This window comes from Pseudophryne corroboree, chromosome 2 (assembly GCF_028390025.1).
Source record: "Pseudophryne corroboree isolate aPseCor3 chromosome 2, aPseCor3.hap2, whole genome shotgun sequence".
NCBI classification, from domain to species: Eukaryota; Metazoa; Chordata; class Amphibia; order Anura; family Myobatrachidae; genus Pseudophryne; species Pseudophryne corroboree.
In genome coordinates this window covers 799,742,136-799,767,258 of record NC_086445.1, presented here as the reverse complement: position 1 = coordinate 799,767,258, position 25,123 = coordinate 799,742,136, and the positions used below count along the sequence as shown (strand labels likewise).

The 25,123-nt window shown below is 45.1% G+C and overlaps 2 protein-coding genes across 14 annotated transcripts in view; one reads left to right on the top strand and one right to left on the bottom strand.

Moving 5' to 3' along the window:
- The window catches only part of CASK (calcium/calmodulin dependent serine protein kinase), an 887,710-nt gene that overhangs the window by 325,739 nt on the left and 536,848 nt on the right, over positions 1–25,123 (top strand). The gene's annotated exons all lie outside the window — the stretch shown is intronic.
- On the bottom strand, positions 3,105–4,327 carry GPR82 (G protein-coupled receptor 82). The gene has a single exon (XM_063957340.1). It carries the CDS (start codon positions 4,325–4,327, stop codon positions 3,260–3,262), a length of 1,068 nt encoding a protein of 355 aa, XP_063813410.1. The 3' UTR covers positions 3,105–3,259.

The window sequence follows — 25,123 nt, the reverse complement described above, 5'->3', positions numbered from 1 at the left end:
TTTTAAAGGGAAATGGCATAATATATTTCTAATAGATTTGTTGGCGACGACTTTTGAAAAAGAAAAATGTGTTTCTAAATTTTTAGCTTCTTGGGAAAGCTAGATTGGTACTCTTCCAGCAGATTTCCAAATAAGGATTAGAAATTCCCTAAAGAATACAGAATGGTATGAGACTAGATATTTATTGGAGGATCCTCTTATAGTGCTAGACACTTAGCCAATTTCTGGGATACTGTGGCTCCTTCAGACTGTGGACTCCCCGTGTTCCTGATAAAAGGAGTATTTGGTTTATGGTTTGACTTGTATATTTATTTGTTTCTGCCATGTGTCAACATGACATGATATATTGAAGATGATTGTATTGTTAATTTTGATGCTTTCATGAGCTATTGTGGATATGATGGTTTTAATTCATTGGTCAGAATCGAAAAACCACATTTGATGTATATGACGTGATGCTTTAATGAAAAGTTTAATAACAGAAAATAGACAAAAATATTAGCCAGTTAAATAAACACAACAAATGAAATATATATACATGCCATTGTGAAGCGTATTTTCTCCAAGTCGCCAGGAGTGCCACACTTTTGGACTTTCTATTACATTACCCGGTAATTTACAGAATTGTATATTATTATCATTAAACTTTATATGGTGTATATATGTGTGTGTTTGTGTGTGTGTGTATATATGTGTATATATATATATATATATATATATATATATATACTGTATGTATATATATATATATATATATAGTGTGTGTGTGTGTTTGTGTGTGTATATATATATATATATATATATATATATGTGTATGTGTGTGTGTATGTATATATATATATATATATATATATATATATATATGTAAATATATATATTTTTGGCAACCTGATCATTTTTATATATAGTAATATTTACGATTTATAAACACCAGTGGTCGCTGATACCCCTATCACACCTTTGTTATATCAAGTGCACAGTATTGTTTACTGATTACTTAGGGGCAGGCTGACACCCTAATTATTTAATAGGGAGTGGTTTTAGATACATTTTAATTTTGTTAAACTATAGTAACACATGAATAGCTTATTCCCAACCCCCACAAGTGGCACCGCACCCCCCTCTCTCTCTTTCTCTCCTATCTATCTATCTATCTATCTATCTATCTATCTATCTATCTATCTATCTATCTATCTATCATAATAATAAAATTACAATAAATTTATATACTAGTGCATATTTTTATTACTCCAAAAATACAATGATACAAAATTATGCATACATTACAATTACTTCAATTAAGTTTGCTTCAGCAACTGATTTCACCCTTATTACTGCTCTGTAAGATAAATAGTATAGTATGCAGCTCCAGGGATCTAACCTTGTTCTCACACACTAGTCTGTCACCGTTGCAGGAAGCTGTCAAGGAGAGAACATAGGGGGACACAGGCTTTTTTTTTTTTTGGTTTGGCAAGGAGCTCAAGTGACTTTGCAGTATATTATTCATCATCACTGCTTCACCCCTATGGTGACATCTTCAATTTAATTGAACAAATACTAGCATGCCTAGTACCTTTTCAGGTTTTTGACAATGAGATTTGATTTTTGGGTACAGTTCAGGCACATTAATTCATGGTCCAGTATTTGTTACAGCCTGAGTTGATTAAAACAGGCAACAAACAGGCAACGTATTATAGATAAAACCAGGGAAGTGGTCTCTCTCTTGTAAAGGCCCATAGAAAAGAAAATATATGAAGCGCCTGTGTCAGTATAGAATAGATTATTAGTCTTTAAATATTAATGGTTGAGCCCACGTTCGCTTGACTCAAGGGGCTGTATACACCCCTAATTTAAACAATAGAGAACAGCAGGGAAAAGGTCCAGCGCTCATGGGTTCATACCATTATTCCTATAAACATATTCAGAGCCGGCAAATATATATATTAAAAAACAATTTGTTTTTATTTATACTTATAATAACATCTGTAGTTGATAATATTAAAATTTTAGATATACTTTATGTAATAGATTGATACAATAAAATAATATTGCACGTGCTTCCGTGACGAAACGCGTCAGTCTCCGCCCACCAGTTTGTTGCTGCAGCAGTGTTTTTTGGCAAGTACGGAGGCGGTGCTGTGTACGGCTCAGCAGAACGGGAACAATATAGGACTTTGCCATCCGTCCATCCCGCTACGAGCTTCGCCGCTTCCGACCTGAACAAGTGGCTCCACCAGCAGAACGGCCTTATATCCATCCTCCCGTGGAACAATTTACAGCCGGTGATAACAAAAGGCAACTCCCGCAGACATATCTATTATTGCCGAGGACGCTCGGCATAACGGGGAAGGACCACACCGCTGAATCTACAAAGGAGGTAATCGGATACATTTAAACTCCGTCTGCAGCCACTACATCACTCATGTGCAACAGTTATTATATGAACTGATACAAAGTTGCCAACACTGATAGTGTTACAACACAGCCTCTGTAACACAATACTCCCCACAGAGGGAAGCAGAGTTTCTCTTGCCAATAATACAACCGCTGGCCAGCAAGCAATATTATTTTATTGTATTAATCTATTACATAAAGTATATCTAAAATTTTAATATTATCAACTACAGATGTTATTATAAGTATAAATAAAAACAAATTGTTTTTTAATATATATATTTGCCGGCTCTGAATATGTTTATAGGAATAATGGTATGAACCCATGAGCGCTGGACCTTTTCCCTGCTGTTCTCTATTGTAAAGGCCCATACACACTGGGTGATTTTGAGCTCCTGCATCATCGTTAGCCGCTGCCGTCCATCATGCTGTTTGTACAGCCAAGTGAAGCACTTTCCACAGTCTCTTACTGTGGAAAATTCTTCCCCCCCCCCCCCCCCCTTTCCCCCAGATTATCCTCTAGATCTGGTTGGTTGGAATGAAAATCTGGTAATGGATGAGAGCAAATCACAGTCAACCATTTGCTCCCAAACACTGGAAAAATTGACAAAAACTGTTCTTAGTGCAAATTGATCTGAATGACCGGTTTTGCCAATTTTCCAGTGTTTGGGACAAATGGTTGATTGTCATTTCCTCTCATCATTTACCAGATTTTCATTCCAACTAGCCTGACCTGGCAGATAATTGTATAGTGTATGCTCGTCTTAAATTACGTATATTATAGTAAATATTTCTATGTCTCTGTTCCAAATTGTTCCAGATTGTCTGTTCCTTTTCTTCATGTAGTTATTGATTTTGCTCTCATCTACCAGTGCTTTGCATCACCCAACCCAGTTACAGTTGGCATTTGTGTAGTGGAATATTTGTTTACTGTGGATGAATTTCCCTCTTCATCTGTAGATTGTTTTTTGAAAAGTAGTTGTACATTCTTCTTAAAAGAATCATCTAAGCAAAAATAAACAATGGGGTCAGTACAACTTCTTAATTCTGCTAGGCACAGACAACTATTCTTGATTTCCACTAGCAGACTAAACTGTGGACATCCCAGCGAGTAGTCAAATCCCACAAGGAGCAACTTTGAGATATGGAATGGAGTGAAGCAGACAAATAATAAAACCACAATAACAATAATATTATTTTTCACTCTGCTGTAGATTAAATGCTTTTCTCCAATACAGCTATTTGCTTGAATAGTCTTTAGATGCTTTATAAAGAAATAGTAAAACAGCAATACAGTTGAGAAGAATAAGAAAAAGCATGTTGACTCTACAGCTGTGGATACCTTTAATGCGAATTCACCAATGTCTGCTTCTTTATCAAAACAACATTTCTCTGACACAAAATCCTGGTTTACTATAATCAATGTAATACTCAGACATAAGAAAGTGAGCCATACACCTAAACACAGATAACTGGCAGATTTAGGGTTCCGGAAGGTTTTTAGTATTTGTCCAAAGATGGCTTTTTCATAGGTGGTTTTTGTAATATTCTGTGGCCATTCCTTGTGTCTTACCAGTGTAGCATAGCGACTGATGGCAATCCAACAGAAAATGGTGATGCTCACACACATGCTGCTATGCGTGAGAATGCTACTTGCTTGGAATACGATTACACATTGTGCAGAGTTGAGAGGCCAGTAGTATGCTTGTCTGTAATAGGCAATTTGAAAGGGAATGCCAATCGAGACTGCCACATTTGAGATGGCAAGATTAATCAGATAGATGTGTGTTGATGTCTTTTTGCTTAAGCTTCTAAATATCCAGAGTGAGATGATATTTCCAGAAAGGCTAGGTAATAACATTAGTGCATATGCTATAGGAAGATAGATTGAGGAAATTGTACTAGATGTAAGGCAGTTTGTACTGTTGCACATAGTTCCTGGAAGCAGCTGTCTAGAAAACAAACAGAGCATATCAATATACGCATGTTTTTCAGAATATGCATACTTCTGTTTCTTTTAATATAAAATATTTGAAAAATATTTACACCGATAAACACAGACATTATAGACACTAAAGAAAATAAAAACAAAATGGATCTTTGATCTCCAGGCCCTCACACCATTGGGTCACAACATTGATTTTTAAAAGTAAAGGACAGATTACCTGCAATATAAGAGATATCTAGATAGAGAAAGAGAGAGAGAGAGAGATAAATAGAGATATAGAGAGATATAGAGATCTATCTATCTATCTATCTATCTAATCTTTTAGAGCTCCCAGGATGCTCTGGTCCTTTTCCCATACACACAGTCTCCAGCCTAGATTATTCAGTTTCGTGTTGGTGCCTGCAGGAGCCAAATGCACCTTTTAACAGCAGCATCATGCTTTTAGTTTATGGTTTATTTTATTTGACTTTTCTCTTCATGAGCATGCAGCGCTAGGCAGTCCTGAGGTTGCCAGCACTAACTGTCCACCCGCGACGCAACACCAGTAACTGGTCTGGTGATTCCAGCGGATGACTGGCAGCTAGTCGGCTCTCCGGGAACCGCCTAGACTGCAGCTGGTGCATTGGGATGACAGGTAAGGTGGTCGCGAGGACCCGCATCTATGTGTAGTCTCGCCTCTGGTCTTGGAGACACAACTGAGGCGCTGATGTGTGCCCTGGTTCATCTGGGACCCCACTAGTCCACCAGGGGATTGTAATGCTGGGGTCTTGCTGAAACCAGTGGTCCCTGGAGTTAACATCAGCATTGTGGAGGCCAGCTTTCTCCCAGCATCTCCTCCCCCAGCTCTGGACGCAATTCTACAGCGGCTTCTCACTGAGCTGCTCCTCCTCCACCCTCCTCCCCTTCAGAGACACTCATCAGCCATTTTAGCATACAGGCTGAAGCTGCAGGTCTCCAGGAACACTGGCTCCAGTCTCCCTGTATACGCCTCCTAAGGGCCAGGTTATACAATGCTAAATCCTACCAGCTACTGCGGTCTGTGTAGATAATTTTCCTTCTCTCCTATAACCCTAAGATACCGTTGAAGGTTGTCACATTGCTAGACACATTACACACTTATTTCTCTGACGTCCTAGTGGATGCTGGGAACTCCGTAAGGACCATGGGGAATAGCGGCTCCGCATGAGTCTGGGCACATCTAAAGAAAGCTTTAGGATCACCTGGTGTGCACTGGCTCCTCCCCCTATGACCCTCCTCCAAGCCTCAGTTAGATTTCTGTGCCCGACGAGAAGGCTGCACACTAGGGGCTCTCCTGAGCTCTTTGTGAATTCCACACTATTGTGGTACCGAAGCCAGACGGCTCGGTGAGACCGATTTTAAAATCTAAAATCTTTGAACACTTACATACAGAGGTTCAAATTCAAAATTGAGTCACTCAGAGCAGTGATTGCAAACCTGGAAGAAGGGGACTACATGATGTCTCGGGACATCAAGGATGCTTACCTTCAGGTCAAAATTTACCCTTCTCACCAAGGGTATCTCCGGTTATGGTACAGAACTGTCACTATCAGTTCAGACGCTGCCGTAGGGATGGTCCACGGCACCCCGGGTCTTTACTGAGGTAATGACTGAAATGATGATATTCCTTCGAAGGAAGGGAATTTTAGTTATCCTTTACTTGGACGATTCCCTGATAAGGGTAAGATCCAGGGAACAGTTGGAGATCGGTGTAGCACTATCTCAGGTAGTGTTGCGGCAGCACGATTGGATTCTCAATATTCTAAAATCGCAGCTGGTTCCGACGACTTGTCTTCTGTTCCTAGGGATGATCCTGGACACAGTCCAGAAAAAGGTGTTTCTCCCGGAGGAGAAAGCCAGGGAGTTATCCGAGCTAGTCAGGAACCTCCTAAAACCGAACCAAGTCTCAGTGCATCAATGCACAAGGGTTCTGGGTAAAAATGGTGGCTTCCTACGAAGCAATCCCATTCGGCAGATTCCACGCAAGACTTTCCAGTGGAACCTACTGGACAAATGGTCCGGGTCGCATCTTCAGATGCATCAGCGGATAACCCTGTCACCAGGGACAAGGGTATCCCTCCTGTGGTGGTTGCAGAGTGCTCATCTTCTAGAGGGCCGCAGATTCGGCATTCGGGACTGGGTCCTGGTGACCACGGATGCCAGCCTACGAGGCTGGGGAGCAGTCACACAGGGAAGGAATATCCAGGGCTTATGGTCAAGCCTGGAGACATCACTTCACATAAATATCCTGAAGCTAAGGGCCATTTACAATGCTCTAAGCTTAGCAAGACCTCTGCTTCAAGGTCAGCCGGTGTTGATCCAGTTGAACAACGTTACGGCAGTCACCCACGTAAACAGACAGTGTGCCACAAGAAGCAGGAGGGCAATGGCAGAAGCTGCAAGGATTCTTCGCTGGGCGAAAAACCATGTGATAGCACTGTCAGCAGTTTTCATTCCGGGAGTGGACAACTGGGAAGCAGATTTCCTCAGCACGACCTCCACCCGGGAGAGTAGGGACTTCACCCAGAAGTCTTCCACATGGTTATAAACCGTTGGGAAAAACTCGACAGGTATTGCGCCAGGTCAAGGGACCCTCAGGCAATAGCTGTAGATGCTCTGGTAACACCGTGGGTGTACCAAATCAGTGTATGGGTTCCCTCCTCTGCCTCTCATACCCAAGGTACTGAGATTGATAAGATGGAGAGGAGTAAGCGCTATATTAGTGGCTCCGGATTGGCCAAGAAGGACTTGGTTACCGGAACTTCAAGAGATGCTCACGGAGGATCCGTGGCCTCTACCTCTAAGAAGGGACCTGCTCCAGCAAGGACCTTGTCTGTTCCAAGACTTACCGCGGCTGCGTTGACGGCATGGCGGTTGAGCGCCGGATCCTGAAGGAAAAAGGCATTCCGGATGAAGTCATCCCTATCCTGATAAAAGCCAGGAAGGATGTAACCGCAAAACATTATCACCGCATTTGGCGAAAATATGTTGCGTGGTGCGAGGCCAGTAAGGCTCGACGGAGGAAATTCAACTGGGTCGATTCCTACATTTCCTGCAAACAGGAGTATCTATGGGCCTGAAATTGGGGTCCATTAAGGTTCAAATTTCGGCTCTGTCAATTTTCTTCCAAAAAAGAACTAGCTTCAGTCCCTGAAGTTAAGACATTTGTTAAAGGGGTACTGCATATACAGCCTCCTTTTGTGCCTTCAGGGGCACTTTGGGATCTCCAGGTGGTTTTTGGGTTCCAAAAGTCACATTGGTTTGACCCACTTAAATCTGTGGAGTTAAAATATCTCACAGAAAAAGTGGTCATGCTGTTGGCTCTGGCCTGGGCCAGGCGCGTGTCAGAATTGGTGACTTTATCCTGTAAAAGCCCTTATCTGATTTTCCATTCGGACAGGGCGGAATTGAGGACTCGTACTCAGTTTCTCCCTAAGGTGGTTTCAGCGTTCACCTGAACAAAACCTGTTGTGGTGCCTGCGGCTATTAGGGACTTGGAGGACTCCAAGTTGCTAGACGTTGTCAGGACCCGGAAACTATAGGTTTCCAGGACGGCTGGAGTCAGGAAATCTGACTCGCTGTTTATCCTGTATGCACCTAACTAGCTGGGTGCTCCTGCTTCTAAGCAGACGATTGCTCGTTGGATTTGTAGTACAATTCAGCTTGCACATTCTGTGGCAGGCCTGCCACAGCCAAATATCTGTAAATGCCCACTCCACAAGGAAGGGGGGCTCATCTTGGGCAGCTGCCCGAGGGGTCTCGGCTTTACAACTTTGCCGAGCAATTACTTGGTCAGGAGCAAATATGTTTGTAAAATTCTGCAAATTTGATACCCTGGCTGAGGAGGACCGGGTGTTCTCTCATTGGGTGCTGCAGAGTCATCCGCACTCTCCCGCCCGTTTGGGAGCTTTGGTATAATCCCCATGGTCCTTACGGAGTTCCCAGCATCCACTAGGACGTCAGAGAAAATAAGAATTTACTTACCGATAATTCTATTTCTCGTAGTCCGTAGTGGATGCTGGGCGCCCATCCCAAGTGCGGATTGTCTGCAATACTGGTACATAATTATGGTTACCAAAAAAATTAGGGTTATTGCTGTAGTGAGCCATCTTTTCTAGAGGCTCCTCTATTATCATGCTGTTAACTGGGTTCAGATCACAAGTTGTACAGTGTGATTGGTGTGGCTGGTCTGAGTCTTACCCGGGATTCAAAATCCTTCCTTATTGTGTACGCTCGTCCGGGCACAGTATCCTAACTGAGGCTTGGAGGAGGGTCATAGGGGGAGGAGCCAGTGCACACCAGGTGATCCTAAAGCTTTCTTTAGATGTGCCCAGACTCCTGCGGAGCCGCTATTCCCCATGGTCCTTACGGAGTTCCCAGCATCCACTACGGACTACGAGAAATAGAATTATCGGTAAGTAAATTCTTATTTATTGTGCTATAGTGTGTTATACTGTTGCTGCAGCTGTCAGGCAAGGGTATCAATGAGGCTGCTGGTCTCATTTAAGTCCTGTTCAGTGGAATTATCCCCTCAGGACATTGTACAGGATGGTTTGTGTGCATCTTGCTATATCTCACCTAACCAGCCGGCCCCACCAGCCCCTGTGCAGGATCCCACATGTGTCTTTTTTTTCACAGGTGTTGGCACATATAATGGACTGATTAGCAGCACCCACTTTACCTCCTGCTATATCAGTCACTTGTAGGCCCCTTCCCTGGGTGGATGTCCTGTTTAACTCAGTACAGAATCTGGCTAATACCTCTGCTGCCTTTCAACAGGTGTTACATGGTGACGGGAGCCCGACCGCCGGTATACCGACAGCGTGGCGAGCGCAAAGGAGCCCCACGAGGGAGAATAGCTGTCGGTATGCCGGGTGTCGGGATTCCGGCGCCGGTGTACTGTGCGCCGGGATCCCGACATTCAGCATACTGAAGACCACCCCTATTAACGCACCCAGGCCTATCCAGTTAGCCCCGTTTTCACCAGGTGAATCCCCCAATAAATGTCCCATTTTTGAAATTTTGAAAAACACGTTTCCTGTGTTTGTCCGCGTGAAAATAACTGTCTCTAATTGGAAAGCCCGATAATGACCATTAGGCAAAAATCGAGATAAAAGCCAGTTTTTATTTTTTACGTGAAAATGTTTTGCTGTTAAAAGGATACCAGCTTAACTCCCTGAATCGGCATAAGAAGTGCTAAGATACAGGAGACATGGATTTTTTTTTCCATGTCATGTTACGTTGTGCTTTATATACAGACTCAATTGCATACAAACGTACAAGTGTTTCATAATGTATCAAATGAATCAGCACAGACTCTCAGTGCATCCTAGTCTCATTGCGTTGCGACTTTAGATGCTTTTTTTGAAAATTCTACTGAAAAAGGATGTACGTTTTTTTTGTTCCCCTTTTCAGTTTGCATACAGTAGTGCATCCTTTAGTGTTAGCATGCATGGGGATTGTGGTGCATGTACTGTAATACATAAAAAAATAAATATTTAGTGAGTAATGTCAGTAAGTGACCAAAAAGCACTATGAGAAGTAGGTATGCAATCAGTGAGTGATACCAATCCATTTAATATTTCTAATAAACTGAAAATAGTCATATACAGAATAGGAAAAAAAGCGAAACATGAAAAATAAAAATAAATACAATGTAAAAATATATATATGCACCTACCGGATCTACAAGAGTAAAACGGATGTAAATTAAACAGCTCAAAATGTAAACCTAAGAGAAAATATTTTTTATTTTAAAAACATTGTTACAGCCAATGTGACCTTCTAGCCATGTGCAACAGTATATGGTGCATCTGTGAGGTATAGTATTTATGCCTTTTATACAGATTATGAGTTCACTTTCAATGATTTGTGTGTTTGAAATATCACTTACACTCCAGTCTTCAATAACTTGTACCATGACTAGTAACACTTTCATGTACTTTTTGATTCCTTTAGGCTGGGTGCACACTGGTCGATTATATTGTTTGTCATAACTATAACAGGTCAGCAGGTGTGTGCACCCGATATGTCTGAACATCGGCATTCACTAACATGTTAGATCAGCCCTACAGCACAGCCGATGTGTGTGTGTGTGTATATATATATATATATATATATATATATATATATATATATATATATATATATATATATATATATATATATAAATATGAGGTGTACATCTGTGCATTTGCATGTGTGTATGGGAAACCTACCGACTGCCCATTCACTAGCAGCAGGGATCACTGGCACGACAGCGGGTCAGGTGGATAGGTCGTGAAAATGTGTGTCCAGCCTTACATTTACATAAATCTTCTATAACCTATATTAGACCTGTTGAGAATTCATGAACACCCTTACATCTGATAACCACGATAAGGTTAGTTTTATCTGAAAGATCTTTGCATATGCTTTGCGAAAATAAATGCACACTGTACTACGCATGCTATAATGTATAGAAAATACGGTTATTTTAAGGGCATTACACATTTTTAAGCTGTTTAGTAACGTACATTAGTTTTGCGATAATCACAATACAATGTAATTAGTTCCACAAAATATAAAATAAGGCCTTGATATCTAAAGTTTATTTATAGATTCTTAATTTGTAATCCACTTTTTTAAGATTAAACTGAGCTGCATGGCCATGTGAAGTGTATTATGCTTACCTTTTTGAAGATGTATCACAATGAGCTCTCAACATGAAGTGACAAACTATATTAAGCTGCTGTAATTTGTGGTAAATATTAAACAGGAACAACTGTAAGTTTGAAATATACGTAGTTACAGTGGTTTTCTCGTTTGCTTGGAAGTAATTGTGACTGTGTAATATTTTATAAATAATGTTGGCTAGAAAACAAATCTACATTGAATGCAGAGGCGTCTGAACTCAAATGGGCAGCTTGACCCCCCCCCCCCCCCCCTCAAACATGATGGAGGCGTGGGTGTGGTGGAGCGCTTATTCCCGCATCCCCATGGGCGGCTTCTACTTTAAAAGTAGTCTGCTGTGACTAGAGAGGCCAGTCCTGGGATCGGCGGGATCCCGGGATTTTGGCCCAAAAATGCCGGGATTTGAATCCCGGGATTGGAGCCTCCAATCCCTGGATTCACGGGATTAGGGTGCGCATGCGCAGTTTTGCTGGGCAGCGTTGAGCACTATAGCACAGCGTTGCCCAGCTGCCAACAAGGTATTTACAGCAGCCATGGACACACACACTGACCGTGCTGGCGGCATTTTAAATGTAGCGCCGGCCGCCAGCCAGTCAGAGCAGGCATTCCGGCAGCCAATCATGAAAAGCGGCAGCAGCCGCGGCTCCTGATTGGCTGCCTTACTGCCAGTTCTGACTGATGCAGCCAGTGCTACATTTTGAAATGCCGTCAATGGTCAGTGTATGCGTGTGTCCATGGCTTCTGCCCGCCTAAGAGTAAGTATTATTTACGTATCGCTACCTACATCCACCCTCCCTCCCTGCTCCAACACCCTCCCTCCCTCTCTGCTCCTGACACCCTCCCTCCCTCATTACTCCTGACACACTACCTCCCTCTCTGCTCCTGACACCCTCCCTCCCTCTCTGCTCCTGACACCCTACCTCTCTGCTCCTGACATGCTCCCTACATCCACCCCCTCTTCCTGCTCCTTACAGGCTCCCTACACCCACCCTCCCTTCTTGCTCCTTACATGCTCCCTACACCCACCCTCCCTTCCTGCTCCTTACTTCCATTCTTCTATGCTCCTCCCTACAACCACCCTCCCTTGCTGCGCTCCACATACAGTCTCCCTGCTCCCTACACTGATCCCTACTGCAATCCTGGGAATGCCGGGATTGAAAATATGGCCCGGGGTGGCCTCCCTAGCTGTGACTGTCTTAGGCAGGGTGCGGTGTCTCTTCTGTACTAATCGTCTGACTCTTCACTGATGCTACTGCATTACTGAGAGGAGGCGTGTCTGTGGCCCGGAATGTCCCAACAGGCTCATAGTGGCCACACCTCCTCCCAGTAATGCATCAGCAAAGAGACAGCTGGCTAGTACAGAAGAAGGGACACTGCACCCTGCCAGCGACAGTCACAGCAGACTACTTTTAAAGTTGAAGCTGCCCTTGGGTATGCGGAAGTATTATTATTATTATTATTATTATTATTATTATTATTATTATAATTATATTTTATTTATAAGGAGAAACAAGTGTTTTGCAGCGCCGTACAAAGGACAGTACAGGGAGACAAAACTTAGCATTACAGTAATTAGTGTTCTTTCATAGTTTTGATGTCTTCATTATTAATCTGCAATGTAGAAAATAATGAAAATAAATAAAAACCATTGAATGAGAAGGTGTGTCCAAACTTGACGGGTACTGTGTGTGTGTATGTATGGATGTGTGTGTGTATGTATGTGTGTGTATATTCTGTTTGTATTTGATACTGGCGAATATGGACAGCTGGGAAATCTAGAAAAATCTAGAAAACCACAGCACTCGCCACCCCAGAAGCGGGGTGCAATATCTGCACTCACCACACATAGGGTGGGGTGCATGCAGCCCATGGCCACCAACCCAAATATATACAAACAGAAAGTTCAGCACTCACCATAGCAAGCTCACTTATCCTCACAACATCAATAAGTAAATGATTTATTTATTGATGTTGTGAGGATAAGTGAGCTTGCTATGGTGAGTGCTGAACTCTCTTTGTATATATATATATATATGCGCTGCCGCCGCCGTGCAGCCCCATGGGCAGCATATCTAACCTCTATAACTAACTGGCAAGAGCGGACATAGTGCCAGGGCACTGTCCGGACCCACGCCAGTATCAAAATTTATTTAAAAAGGGCGGGTCTGAAGCGCACCATTACGGGGGCGGAGCTTAGTTCTCACAGCACACAGCCCGGCACAATTTTCTCTACACAAGGCTGCAGAGACGCTGGTCCTTCCCCATACTGCTGCATAAGTATCAGGGTGAAAAACGGGGGAGGGGCACAGTTATTTTGGTGCATTATATGTAAATTATAAAAGCGCTGCAGGTCTGGGGCATTTTCTGTGGTGTTTCAGACCGGGATGGAGCGCTGGGGTGTGTGAGCTGGCAATAACTCCCTCTGTGTCTCTCTGACAGGCTTTACTGTGGGTCTGTCCGCTATAAGCCCAGTGTGTCTGCGTGTGTTGGGTGCACGTGTGTCATGTCTGAGGCGGAGTGCTCTTCCCAGGAGGAGACTGTATTAGGGACACAAACGGCTGTGGGAGTGACCCGGTCGGCACCGCCGACACCTGATTGGGTGAATGTTTTGAGTGCTTTGAATGCTAATGTGGCTCTGATAAATAAGAGATTGGATAAATCTGAGTCTAAGAACCAGGCATTGAAGAAATCCGTAGAGGATGTGTTGTTTCAAGTCAAGACCTCCTCGGGGTCACAAAAGCGTTCATTTGCCCAACTGGCAGACACGGATACCGACACGGACACTGACTCACGTGTCGACTATAGTGATGCCAGATTAGATCCAAAACTGGCAAAGAGCATTCAGTACATGATTGTGGCAATAAAAGACGTATTGCATATCACTGAGGACCCTACTGTTCCTGGTACTAGGGTCTGTATGTATAAAGGAAAGAAACCTGAGGTAACATTTCCTCCCTCTCATGAACTGAACGCGCTTTGTGAAAAGGTTTGGGAAAATCCTGACAAAAAGTTTCAGATTCCCAAAAGGATTCCAGTGGCGTATCCGTTTCACTCTGAGGATAGGGAAAAATGGGAGTCACCCCCCATTGTGAACAAAGCTTTATCACGGCTGTCCAAAAAGGTGGCTCTTCCGTCCCCTGACACGGCAGCCCTGAAGGATCCTGCGGATCGTAAGCAGGAAAATACATTGAAATCCATTTATGTCACCACGGGTACGCTACTCAGACCAGCCATTGCATCTGCGTGGGTGAGTAGTGCTATCGAAAAATGGGCAGATAACTTGTCATCTGAAATAGATACCCTGGATAGGGATAGCATTCTTTTGACACTGGGTTATATCCGGGACGCTGCAGTCTACCTAAAGGAAGCTGCGAGGAATATTGGCCTCTTGGGATCAAGGGCCAATGCCATGGCAGTCTCAGCTAGGAGAGCATTGTGGATTCATCAATGCAATGCTGATTCTGACTCTAATAAAGCTATGAAGTCTCTACCGTATAAAGGTGATGTATTGTTTGGTGACGGCCTCGCTGACTTGGTATCTACGGCTACCGCAGGTAAGTCATCATTTCTCTAACGTCCTAAGTGGATGCTGGGGACTCCGTAAGGACCATGGGGAATAGCGGCTCCGCAGGAGACTGGGCACATCTAAAGAAAGCTTTAGGACTATCTGGTGTGCACTGGCTCCTCCCCCTATGACCCTCCTCCAAGCCTCGGTTAGATCTCTGTGCCCGAACGAGAAGGGTGCACACTAGGGGCTCTCCTGAGCTTCTTAGTGAAAGTTTTAGATTAGGTTTTTTATTTTCAGTGAGACCTGCTGGCAACAGGCTCACTGCATCGAGGGACTAAGGGGAGAAGAAGCGAACTCACCTGCGTGCAGAGTGGATTGGGCTTCTTAGGCTACTGGACATTAGCTCCAGAAGGACGATCACAGGCCCAGCTTGGATGGGTCCCAGAGCCGCGCCGCCGGCCCCCTTACAGAGCCAGAAGGCAGAAGAGGTCCGGAAAATCGGCGGCAGAAGACGTCCTGTCTTCAACAAGGTAGCGCACAGCACTGCAGCTGTGCGCCATTGCTCTCAGCACACTTCACACTTCGGTCACTGAGGGTGCAGGGCGCTGGGGGGGGGGCGCCCTGAGACGCAATAAAAACACCTTGGATGGCAAAAAAATGCATCACATATAGCTCCTGGGCTATATGGATGCATTTAACCCCTGCCAGAATCCATAAAAAAGCAGGAGAAAAGTCAGCGAAAAAGGGGCGGAGCCTATCTCCTCAGCACACTGGCGCCATTTTTCCTCACAGCTCCGTTGGAGGGAAGCTCCCTGTCTCTCCCCTGCAGTCACTACACTACAGAAAGGGTTAAAAAAAGAGAGGGGGGCACTAATTAGGCGCAGTATTAACTATACAGCAGCTATAAGGGTAAAAACACTTATATAAGGTTATCCCTGTATATATATAGCGCTCTGGTGTGTGCTGGCAAACTCTCCCTCTGTCTCCCCAAAGGGCTAGTGGGGTCCTGTCCTCTATCAGAGCATTCCCTGTGTGTGTGCTGTATGTCGGTACTTTTGTGTCGACATGTATGAGGAGAAAAATGATGTGGAGACGGAGCAGATTGCCTGTAATAGTGATGTCACCCCCTAGGGGGTCGACACCTGAGTGGATGAACTGTTGGAAGGAATTACGTGACAGTGTCAGCTCTGTATAAAAGACAGTGGTTGACATGAGACAGCCGGCTACTCAGCTTGTGCCTGTCCAGACGTCTCATAGGCCGTCAGGGGCTCTAAAGCGCCCGTTACCTCAGATGGCAGATATAGACGCCGACACGGATACTGACTCCAGTGTCGACGGTGAAGAGACGAATGTGACTTCCAGTAGGGCCACACGTTACATGATTGAGGCAATGAAAAATGTTTTACACATTTCTGATAATACGAGTACCACCAAAAAAGGGGTATTATGTTCGGTGAGGAAAAACTACCTGTAGTTTTCCTGAATCTGAGAAATTAAATGAGGTGTGTGATGATGCGTGGGTTTCCCCCGATAACAACTGATAATTTCTAAAATGTTATTGGCATTATATCCTTTCCCGCCAGAGGTTAGGGTGCGTTGGGAAACACCCCCTAGGGTGGATAAAGCGCTCACACGCTTGTAAGGGCTCTACCTTCGCCTGAGATGGCCGCCCTTAAGGATCCTGCTGATAGAAAGCAGGAGGGTATCCTAAAAGGTATTTACACACATACTGGTGTTATACTGCGACCAGCAATCGCCTCAGCCTGGATGTCCATTTCTACCAGTAGAGGGTTATGGACACGTCAGTGGTCAGGTGATGCGTATTCCAAACGGCATTTGGAAGTATTGCTTTATTAAGGGGAGGAGTTATTGGGGTCGGTCTTTCAGACCTGGTGGCCACGGCAACAGCTGGGAATTCCACGTTTGTACCCCAGGTCGCCTCTCAACATAAGAAGACGCCGTATTATCAGGCGCAGTCTTTTCGTGGACAAGGTTCCTCATTTCTGCCCCGTGACAGAGGGAGAGGAAAAAGGCTGCAGAAATCAGCCAGTTCCCAGGAACAGAAACCCTCTCCCGCCTCTGCCAAGCCCTCAGTATACGCTGGGGCTTTACAAGCAGAATCAGGCACGGTGGGGGGGCCGTCTCAATGAATTTCAGCGCGCAGTGGGCTCACTCGCAAGTAGACCCCTGGATCCTTCAGGTGATATCTCAGGGGTACAAATTAGAATTTGAGACGTCTCCCCCTCGCCGTTTCCTAAAGTCGGCTTTACCGATGTCTCCTTCTGACAGGGAGACAGTTTTGGAAGCCATTCACAAGCTGTATTCCCAGCAGGTGATAATCAAGATACCCCTCCTGCAACAGGGAACGGGGTATTATTCCACACTGTTGTGGTACCGAAGCCGGACGGCTCGGTGAGACCGATTCTAAATCTAAAATCTTTGAACACTTACATACAGAGGTTCAAATTCAAGATTGAGTCACTCAGAGCAGTGATTGCGAACCTGGAAGAAGGGGACTACATGATGTCTCGGGACATCAAGGATGCTTACCTTCATGTCAAAATTTACCCTTCTCACCAAGGGTACCTCAGGTTTATGGTACAGAACTGTCACTATCAGTTCAGACGCTGCCGTATGGATGGTCCACGGCACCCCGGGTCTTTACCAAGGTAATGGCCGAAATGATATTCCTTCGAAGGAAGTGAATTTTAGTTATCCCTTACTTGGACAATTCCCTGATAAGGGTAAGATCCAGGGAACAGTTGGAGGTCGGTGTAGCACTATCTCAGGTAGTGTTGCGGCAGCACGATTGGATTCTCAATATTCCAAAATCGCACCTGGTTCCGACGACGTGTCTTCTGTTCCTAGGGATGATCCTGGACACAGTCCAGAAAAAGGTGTTTCTCCCGGAGGAGAAAGCCAGGGAGTTATCCGAGCTAGTCAGGAACCTCCTAAAACCGAGCCAAGTCTCAGTGCATCAATGCACAAGGGTTCTGGGTAAAATGGTGGCTTCCTACGAAGCAATCCCATTCGACAGATTCCACGCACCAGTGGGACCTGCTGGACAAATGGTCCGGGTCGCATCTTCAGATGCATCAGCGGATAACCCTGTCACCAAGGACAAGGGTGTCCCTCCTGTGGTGGTTGCAGAGTGCTCATCTTCTAGAGGGCCGCAGATTAGGCATTCAGGACTGGGTCCTGGTGACCACGGATGCCAGCCTGCGAGGCTGGGGAGCAGTCACACAGGGAAGGAATATCCAGGGCTTATGGTCAAGCCTGGAGACATCACTTCACATAAATATCCTGAAGCTAAGGGACATTTACAATGCTCTAAGCTTAGCAAGACCTCTGCTTCAAGGTCAGCCGGTGTTGATCCAGTCGGACAACATCACGGCAGTCACCCACGTAAACAGACAGGGTGGCACAAGAAGCAGGAGGGCAATGGCAGAAGCTGCAAGGATTCTTCGCTGGGCGGAAAATCATGTGATAGCACTGTCAGCAGTATTCATTCCGGGAGTGGACAACTGGGAAGCAGACTTCCTCAGCACGACCTCCACCCGGGAGAGTGGGGACTTCACCCAGAAGTCTTCCACATGATTAAAAACTCGACAGGTATTGCGCCAGGTCCAGGGACCCTCAGGCAATAAGCTGTAGACGCTCTGGTAACACCGTGGGTGTACCAGTCAGGGTATGTGTTCCCTCCTCTGCCTCTCATACCCAAGGTACTGAGATTGATAAGATGGAGAGGAGTAAGCTCTATATTCGTGGTTCCGGATTGGCCAAGAAGGACTTGGTAACCGGAACTTCAAGAGATGCTCACGGAAGATCCGTGGCCTCTACCTCTAAGAAGGGACCTGCTCCAGCAAGGACCCTGTCTGTTCCAAGACTTACCGCGGCTGCGTTTGACGGCATGGCGGTTGAACGCCGGATCCTGAAGGAAAAAAGGCATTCCGGATGAAGTCATCCCTATCCTGATCAAAGCCAGGAAGGATGTAACCGCAAAAACATTATCACCGCAATTGGCGAAAATATGTTGCGTGGTGCGAGGCCAGTAAGGCCCGACGGAGGAAATTTCAACTGGGTCGATTCCTACATTTCCTGCAAACAGGAGTGTCTATGGGCCTGAAATTGGGGTCCATTAAGGTTCAAATTTCGGCCCTGTCAATTTTCTTCCAAAAAAGAACTAGCTTCAGTCCCTGAAGTTCAGACGTTTGTAAAAGGGGTACTGCATATACAGCCTCCTTTTCTGCCTCCAGTGGCACTTTGGGATCTCAATGTAGTTTTGGGTTCCAAAAGTCACATTGGTTTGAACCACTTAAATCTGTGGAGTTAAAATATCTCACATGAAAAGTGGTCATGCTGTTGGCCCTGGCCTGGGCCAGGCGCGTGTCAGAATTGGCGGCTTTATCCTGAAAAAAGCCTCATCTGATTTTCCATTCGGACAGGGCGGAATTGAGGACTCGTCCTCAGTTTCTCCCCAAGGCGGTTTCAGCGTTTCACCTGAACCAACCTATTGGTGGTGCCTGCGGCTACTAGGGACTTGGAGGCCTCCAAGTTGCTAGACGTTGTCAGTGCCCTGAAAATATGTTTCCAGGATGGCTGGAGTCAGGAAATCTGACTCGCTGTTTATCCTGTATGCACCCAACAAGCTGGGTGCTCCTGCTTCTAAGCAGACTATTGCTCGTTGGATTTGTAGTACAATTCAGCTTGCACATTCTGTGGCAGGCCTGCCACAGCCAAAAATCTGTAAATGCCCACTCCACAAGGAAGGTGGGCTCATCTTGGGCGGCTGCCCGAGGGGTCTCGGCTTTACAACTTTGCCGAGCAGCTAGTTGGTCAGGAGCAAATACGTTTGTAAAATTCTACAAAATTGATATCCTGGCTGAGGAGGACCTGGAGTTCTCTCATTTGGTGCTGCAGAGTCATCCGCACTCTCCCGCCCGTTTGGGAGCTTTGGTATAATCCCCATGGTCCTTACGGAGTCCCCAGCATCCACTTAGGACGTTAGAGAAAATAAGAATTTACTTACCGATAATTCTATTTCTCATAGTCCGTAGTGGATGCTGGGCGCCCATCCCAAGTGCGGATTGTCTGCAATACTTGTACATAGTTATTGTTACAAAAATCGGGTTATTATTGTTGTGAACCATCTTTCAGAGGCTCCTCTGTTATCATGCTGTTAACTGGGTTCAGATCACAGGTTATACGGTGTGGCTGGTCTGAGTCTTACCCGGGATTCAAAATCCTTCCTTATTGTGTACGCTCGTCCGGGCACAGTATCCTAACTATGGCTTGGAGGAGGGTCATAGGGGGAGGAGCCAGTGCACACCAGATAGTCCTAAAGCTTTCTTTAGATGTCCCCAGTCTCCTGCGGAGCCGCTATTCCCCATGGTCCTTACGGAGTCCCCAGCATCCACTACGGACTATGAGAAATTGAATTATCGGTAAGTAAATTCTTATTTTTTACCTTATGTGCCTGCACCACAAAAGAAAGCACACCACTATCAGATGCAGTCCTTTCGGCCCAATAAATACAGAAAGGGCCGAGGGTCTTACTTCCTTGCTACTAGAGGAAAGGGAAGGGGTAAACGATCACCGCCCGTGGACGGTTCCTAGGAGCAGAAGTCCTCCCCAGCTTCTGCCAAATCCACCGCATGACGCTGGGGCTCCTCTGCGGGAGTCCGCACCGGTGGGGGCACGTCTCAAGCTCTACAATCAGTTCTGGGCTCGTTCGGCCCTGGACCCATGGGTTTTAGAAGTAGTGTCCCAGGGATACAAACTGGAGTTTCAAGACGTTCCCCCTCACCGATTTTTCAAATCTGCCTTACCAGCTTCTCTTCCAGACAGGGAGGTGGTATGCGCCGCATTACAAAAATTGTGTCACAATCAAGTCATTGTCAAGGTTCCCCCGTCGCAACAGGGAGAATGCTTTTATTCGAGCCTGTTCGTGGTCCCGAAGCCAGACGGCTCAGTCAGACCAATCCTGAACCTCAAATCCCTCAATTTCTACCTAAAAAAATTCAAATTCAAGATGGAATCTCTCCGGGCAGTGATCTCCAGTCTGGAGGAGGGGGATTTTATGGTGTCGGTAGACATATAGGATGCCTACTTACATGTTCCCATTTGTCCTCCGCATCAGGCTTACCTGAGGTTTGCAGTTCAGGATTGTCATTACCAATTTCAGACGTTGCCGTTTGGTCTGTCCACGGCTACGAGGGTTTTCACCAAAGTAATGGCCGAAATGATGGTTCTCCTGCGCAAGCAAGGAGTCACAATTATCCCGTACTTGGACGATCTCCTGATAAAGGCGAGATCCAGGGATCAATTACTGCAGAACATTACGCTCTCCCTGACAAATCTGCAGCAACATGGTTGGCTCCTAAACTTGCCAAAATCACAGTTGGTTCCGACGAGACGGCTGTCGTTTTTGGGAATGATTCTGGACACAGAATGACAGAGTTTGCTGGGGAAGATGGTGGCGGCCTACGAGGCCATTCAGTTTGGCAGGTTCCATGCCAGAGTGTTTCAGTGGGACCTGTTGGACAAGTGGTCCGAGTCCCATCTGCATATGCACCGAAGGATAATCCTGTCTTCTAAGCCCAGAATCTCACTCCTGTGGTGGCTGCACAGCTCTCACCTCCTAGAGGGACGCAGGTTCGGGATCCAGGACTGGATCTTAGTGACCACGGATGCGAGTCTCCGAGGCTGGGTAGCAGTCACACAGGGGGAAATCTTCCAGGGAAGATGGTCCAGCCATGAAATTTGTTTACACATAAACGTTCTGGAGTTAATGGCCATTCACAACGGCCTTCTGCAATCGGCCCGTCTTGATTCAGTCGGACAACATAACAGCAGTAGTGTACATTAACCGCCAGGGCGGAACAAAGAGCAGAGCGGCAATGGCAGAGGCCACAAAGGTTCTCCGTTGGGCGGAAAGGCATACAAGCGCTCTGTCAGCGATCTTCATTCCTTGAGTGGACAACTGGGAAGCAGACTTCCACAGCAGACACGATCTCCATCCAGGAGAGTGGGGTCTTCATCAAGAGGTCTTTGCAGAAGTGACAAGTCGTTGGGGAATTCTTCAAATAGACATGATGGCGTCTCGCCTCAACAAGAAACTTCAGAGATATTGTTCCAGGTCGAGAGACCCTCAAGCAATAGCAGTGGACGCCCTGGTGACACCGTGGGTGTTTCAGTCGGTGTATGTGTTTCCTCCGCTTCCACTCGTTCCAAAAGTTAAAAAGATCATAAGCAGAACAAAGTTCAAGCGATCCTCATTGTTCCAGACTGGCTAAGGAGGGCTTGGTATCCAGATCTTCAGGAATTACTCATAGGAGATCCCTGGCCTCTTCCTCTGAGGGAGGATCTGTTTCAGCAGGGGCCGTGTGTGTTCCAAGACTTACCGCAACTTCGTTTGATGGCTTGGAGGTTGAACGCCGGATCCTAGCCCGAAAGGGTATTCCCAAGGAAGTCATCCCCACTCTTATTCAGGCCAGGAAAGGAGCAACGTCTAAACATTACCACCGTATTTGGAGAAAATACTTGTCTTGGTGTGAATCCAAGAAGGTTCCTATGGAAGAATTTCAGTTAGGACGTTTTCTCCATTTTCTACAAGCCGGTGTGGATGCGGGCCTAAAGTTGGGCTCAATTAAAGTACACATTTCAGCCTTATCGGTTTTCTTCCAAAAACAATTGGCCTCCCTTCCAGAAGTTCAGACTTTTGTGAAAGGCGTGTTGCACATCCAGACTCCCTTTGTGCCCCCTGTGGCACCATGGTATCTTAACGTGGTGTTACAATTCCTTCAATCTCATTGGTTTGAACCTTTACAGAAGGTAGAGTTGAAATTCCTCACTTGGAAAGTGGTCATGCTGTTGGCCTTGGCATCCGCAAGGCGGGTGTCTGAATTAGCGGCCTTGTCTCACAAGAGCCCTTATTTGATCTTCGATGAAGATAGAGCAGAGTTGAGGACTCGTCAGCAGTTTCTGCTGAAAGTGGTTTCGTTGTTCCACTTGAACCAACCTATTGTGGTGCCAGTGGCTACTGACACCTTGCTAGAATCGAAGTTTCTCGACGTAATCAGAGCTTTGAAAATGTATGTCGCCAGAACGGCTCAGTTTAGGAAAACGGAGGCTCTGTTTGTCCTGTATGCTCACAACAGGATTGGGGCTCCTGCTTCCAAGCAAACTATTGCGCGCTGGATCTGTCATACGATTCAGCATGCTCATTCTATGGCTGGATTGCCGTTACCGAAATCGGTGAAGGCCCATTCTACCAGAAAGGTGGGCTCGTCCTGGGCGGCTGCCCGGGGGGTTCTCGGCATTACAACTTTGCCGAACAGCTACGTGGTCGGGTTCAAACACCTTTGCAAAGTTTTACAAGTTTGATACCCTTGCCGATGAGGACCTCTTGTTTGGTCAATCGGTGCTGAAGAGTCATCCGCACTCTCCCGCCCGTTCTAGAGCTTTGGTATAACCCCATGGTTCTTGATGTGACCCCAGCATCCTCTAGGACGTATGAGAAAATAGGATTTTAATACCTACCGGTAAATCCTTTTCTCTTAGTCCGTAGAGGATGCAGGGCGCCCGTCTCAGTGCGTACTGTATCTGCAGTTTTTTGTTACATTTCAGCACATGTTGTGTTACGTTTTTAGTCAGCCTGTTGCTGACGTTGTTCATGTCGTTGACTTGCGTTATGTTGAATGCCATGTTGTACGGCGTGCTTGAGGTGTGAGCTGGTATGTATCTCACCTTAGTTTAACAATAAATCCTTTTCCTCGAAATGTCCGTCTCCCTGGTCACAGTTCCTAAAACTGGAGTCTGGAGGAGAGGCTTAGAGGGAGGAGCCAGTTCACACCCTTTGAAAGTCTTAAAGTGCCCATGTCTCCTGCGGATCCCGTCTATACCCCATGGTTCTTGATGTGACCCCCAGCATCCTCTACGGACTAAGAGAAAAGGATTTACCGGTAGGTTTTTAAATCCTATTTTTCTCTTTATATTTTGCCATCCACACTTTCTTATCTGTTACAATTTGACACTTTCGCTCAATTAATTAATTTTATTGTAACTTCCACATTACAAAAATGTATCTGCTGAATTACAATGCAAAAACACACAGCCCAGTTGGACGTGTGCATTTTAAGTATTTTTTATAGTAGTTATGCCATGTTGAAGTGTCCTATCCATAGAGTTTCCTCCCCTTCTTTTTGCCATTACTGCTTGTTGACTCTATAGGAGCACCACTACTAGTGATAATATTGCTGTGACTCTTCTGTCCATTTACTTCTACACAGTGGTAATTGTATGCAATTTATTGTATATAACTATTCTAGTGCGGCATATAAATCCCTACTTAAAATTCCTGCTCTCTTATGTCCTCAAACCTGACTAACTGTACAGGTTGAGTATCCCATATCCAAATATTCCGAAATACGGAATATTCCGAAATACGGACTTTTTTAAGTGAGAGTGAGATATTGAAAACTTTGTTTTTTGATGGCTCAATGTACACAAACTATGTTTAATACACAAAGTTATTTTAAAGATTGTATTAAATGACCTTCAGGCTGTGTGTATAAGGTGTATATGGAACATAAATGAATTGTGTGAATGTACACACACTTTGTTTAATGCACAAACTTATAAAAAATAATGGCTAAAATTACCTTCAGGCTGTGTGTATAAGGTGTATATGTAACATAAGTGCATTCTGTGCTTAGACTAGGGTCCTATCGCCATGATATCTCATTATGGTATGCAGTTATTCCAAACTACGGAAAAATCCCATATCCAAAATACCTCTGGTCCCAAGCATTTTGGATAAGGGATACTCAACCTGTATTATCCAAAGTAGCCCATTTTTTTGAGACCATACATACATACATACAGTGGGGATTGAAAGTTTGGGCACCCCAGGCAAAAGTTCATTTTAATGTGCAAAAAGAAGCCAAGGAAAGATGGAAAAATCTCCAAAAGGCCTCAAATTACAGATTACACATTCTTATAACATATCAAAAAAAAGTTTGATTTTATTTCCATCATTTACACTTTCAAAAGAACAGAAAACAAAAAATGGCGTCTGCAAAAAGTTGGGCGCCCTGCAGAGTTAATACCTTGTACTGCCCCCTTTGGCAAGTATCACAGCTTGTAAACGCTTTGTCTTTCAATTCATGTTTGAGGTATCTTCGCCCATTCTTCCTTACAAAAGTCTTCCAGTTCTTTGAGATTGGACCGGTCTATACCCCATGGTACTAAATGGATTCCAAGTATCCCTTACGGACTAAGAAATGGATTTACCGGTAGGTAATTTAAAATCCTTTTTTTATTTGTATCTTTTTTAGACCACTTTGCAGTTTAGTGTCTTAGAAACACCAGGTGTCACGATCGTATCCGCACTCAGATCGCTAGCTAATACGGATAGTTGTGACTGGTGATGCTTGCCAGTTACACCAATTCTGCCACCACCAAGAGCTTTGACTGTTTAGTGCCACACCCACCACATCTCTTCGGTTACGCTTTACCACAAAAATACACCTTTTGAATTAGTAGCTTAGAGCCTTAGTAGGTTGTGAGCTTTAAGAATCACA

Coding starts and splice junctions, on each gene's coding strand:
- GPR82 (XM_063957340.1), bottom strand. CDS start 4,327: ATGTGCAACAGTACAAACTGCCTTACATCTAGTACAATTTCCTCAATC.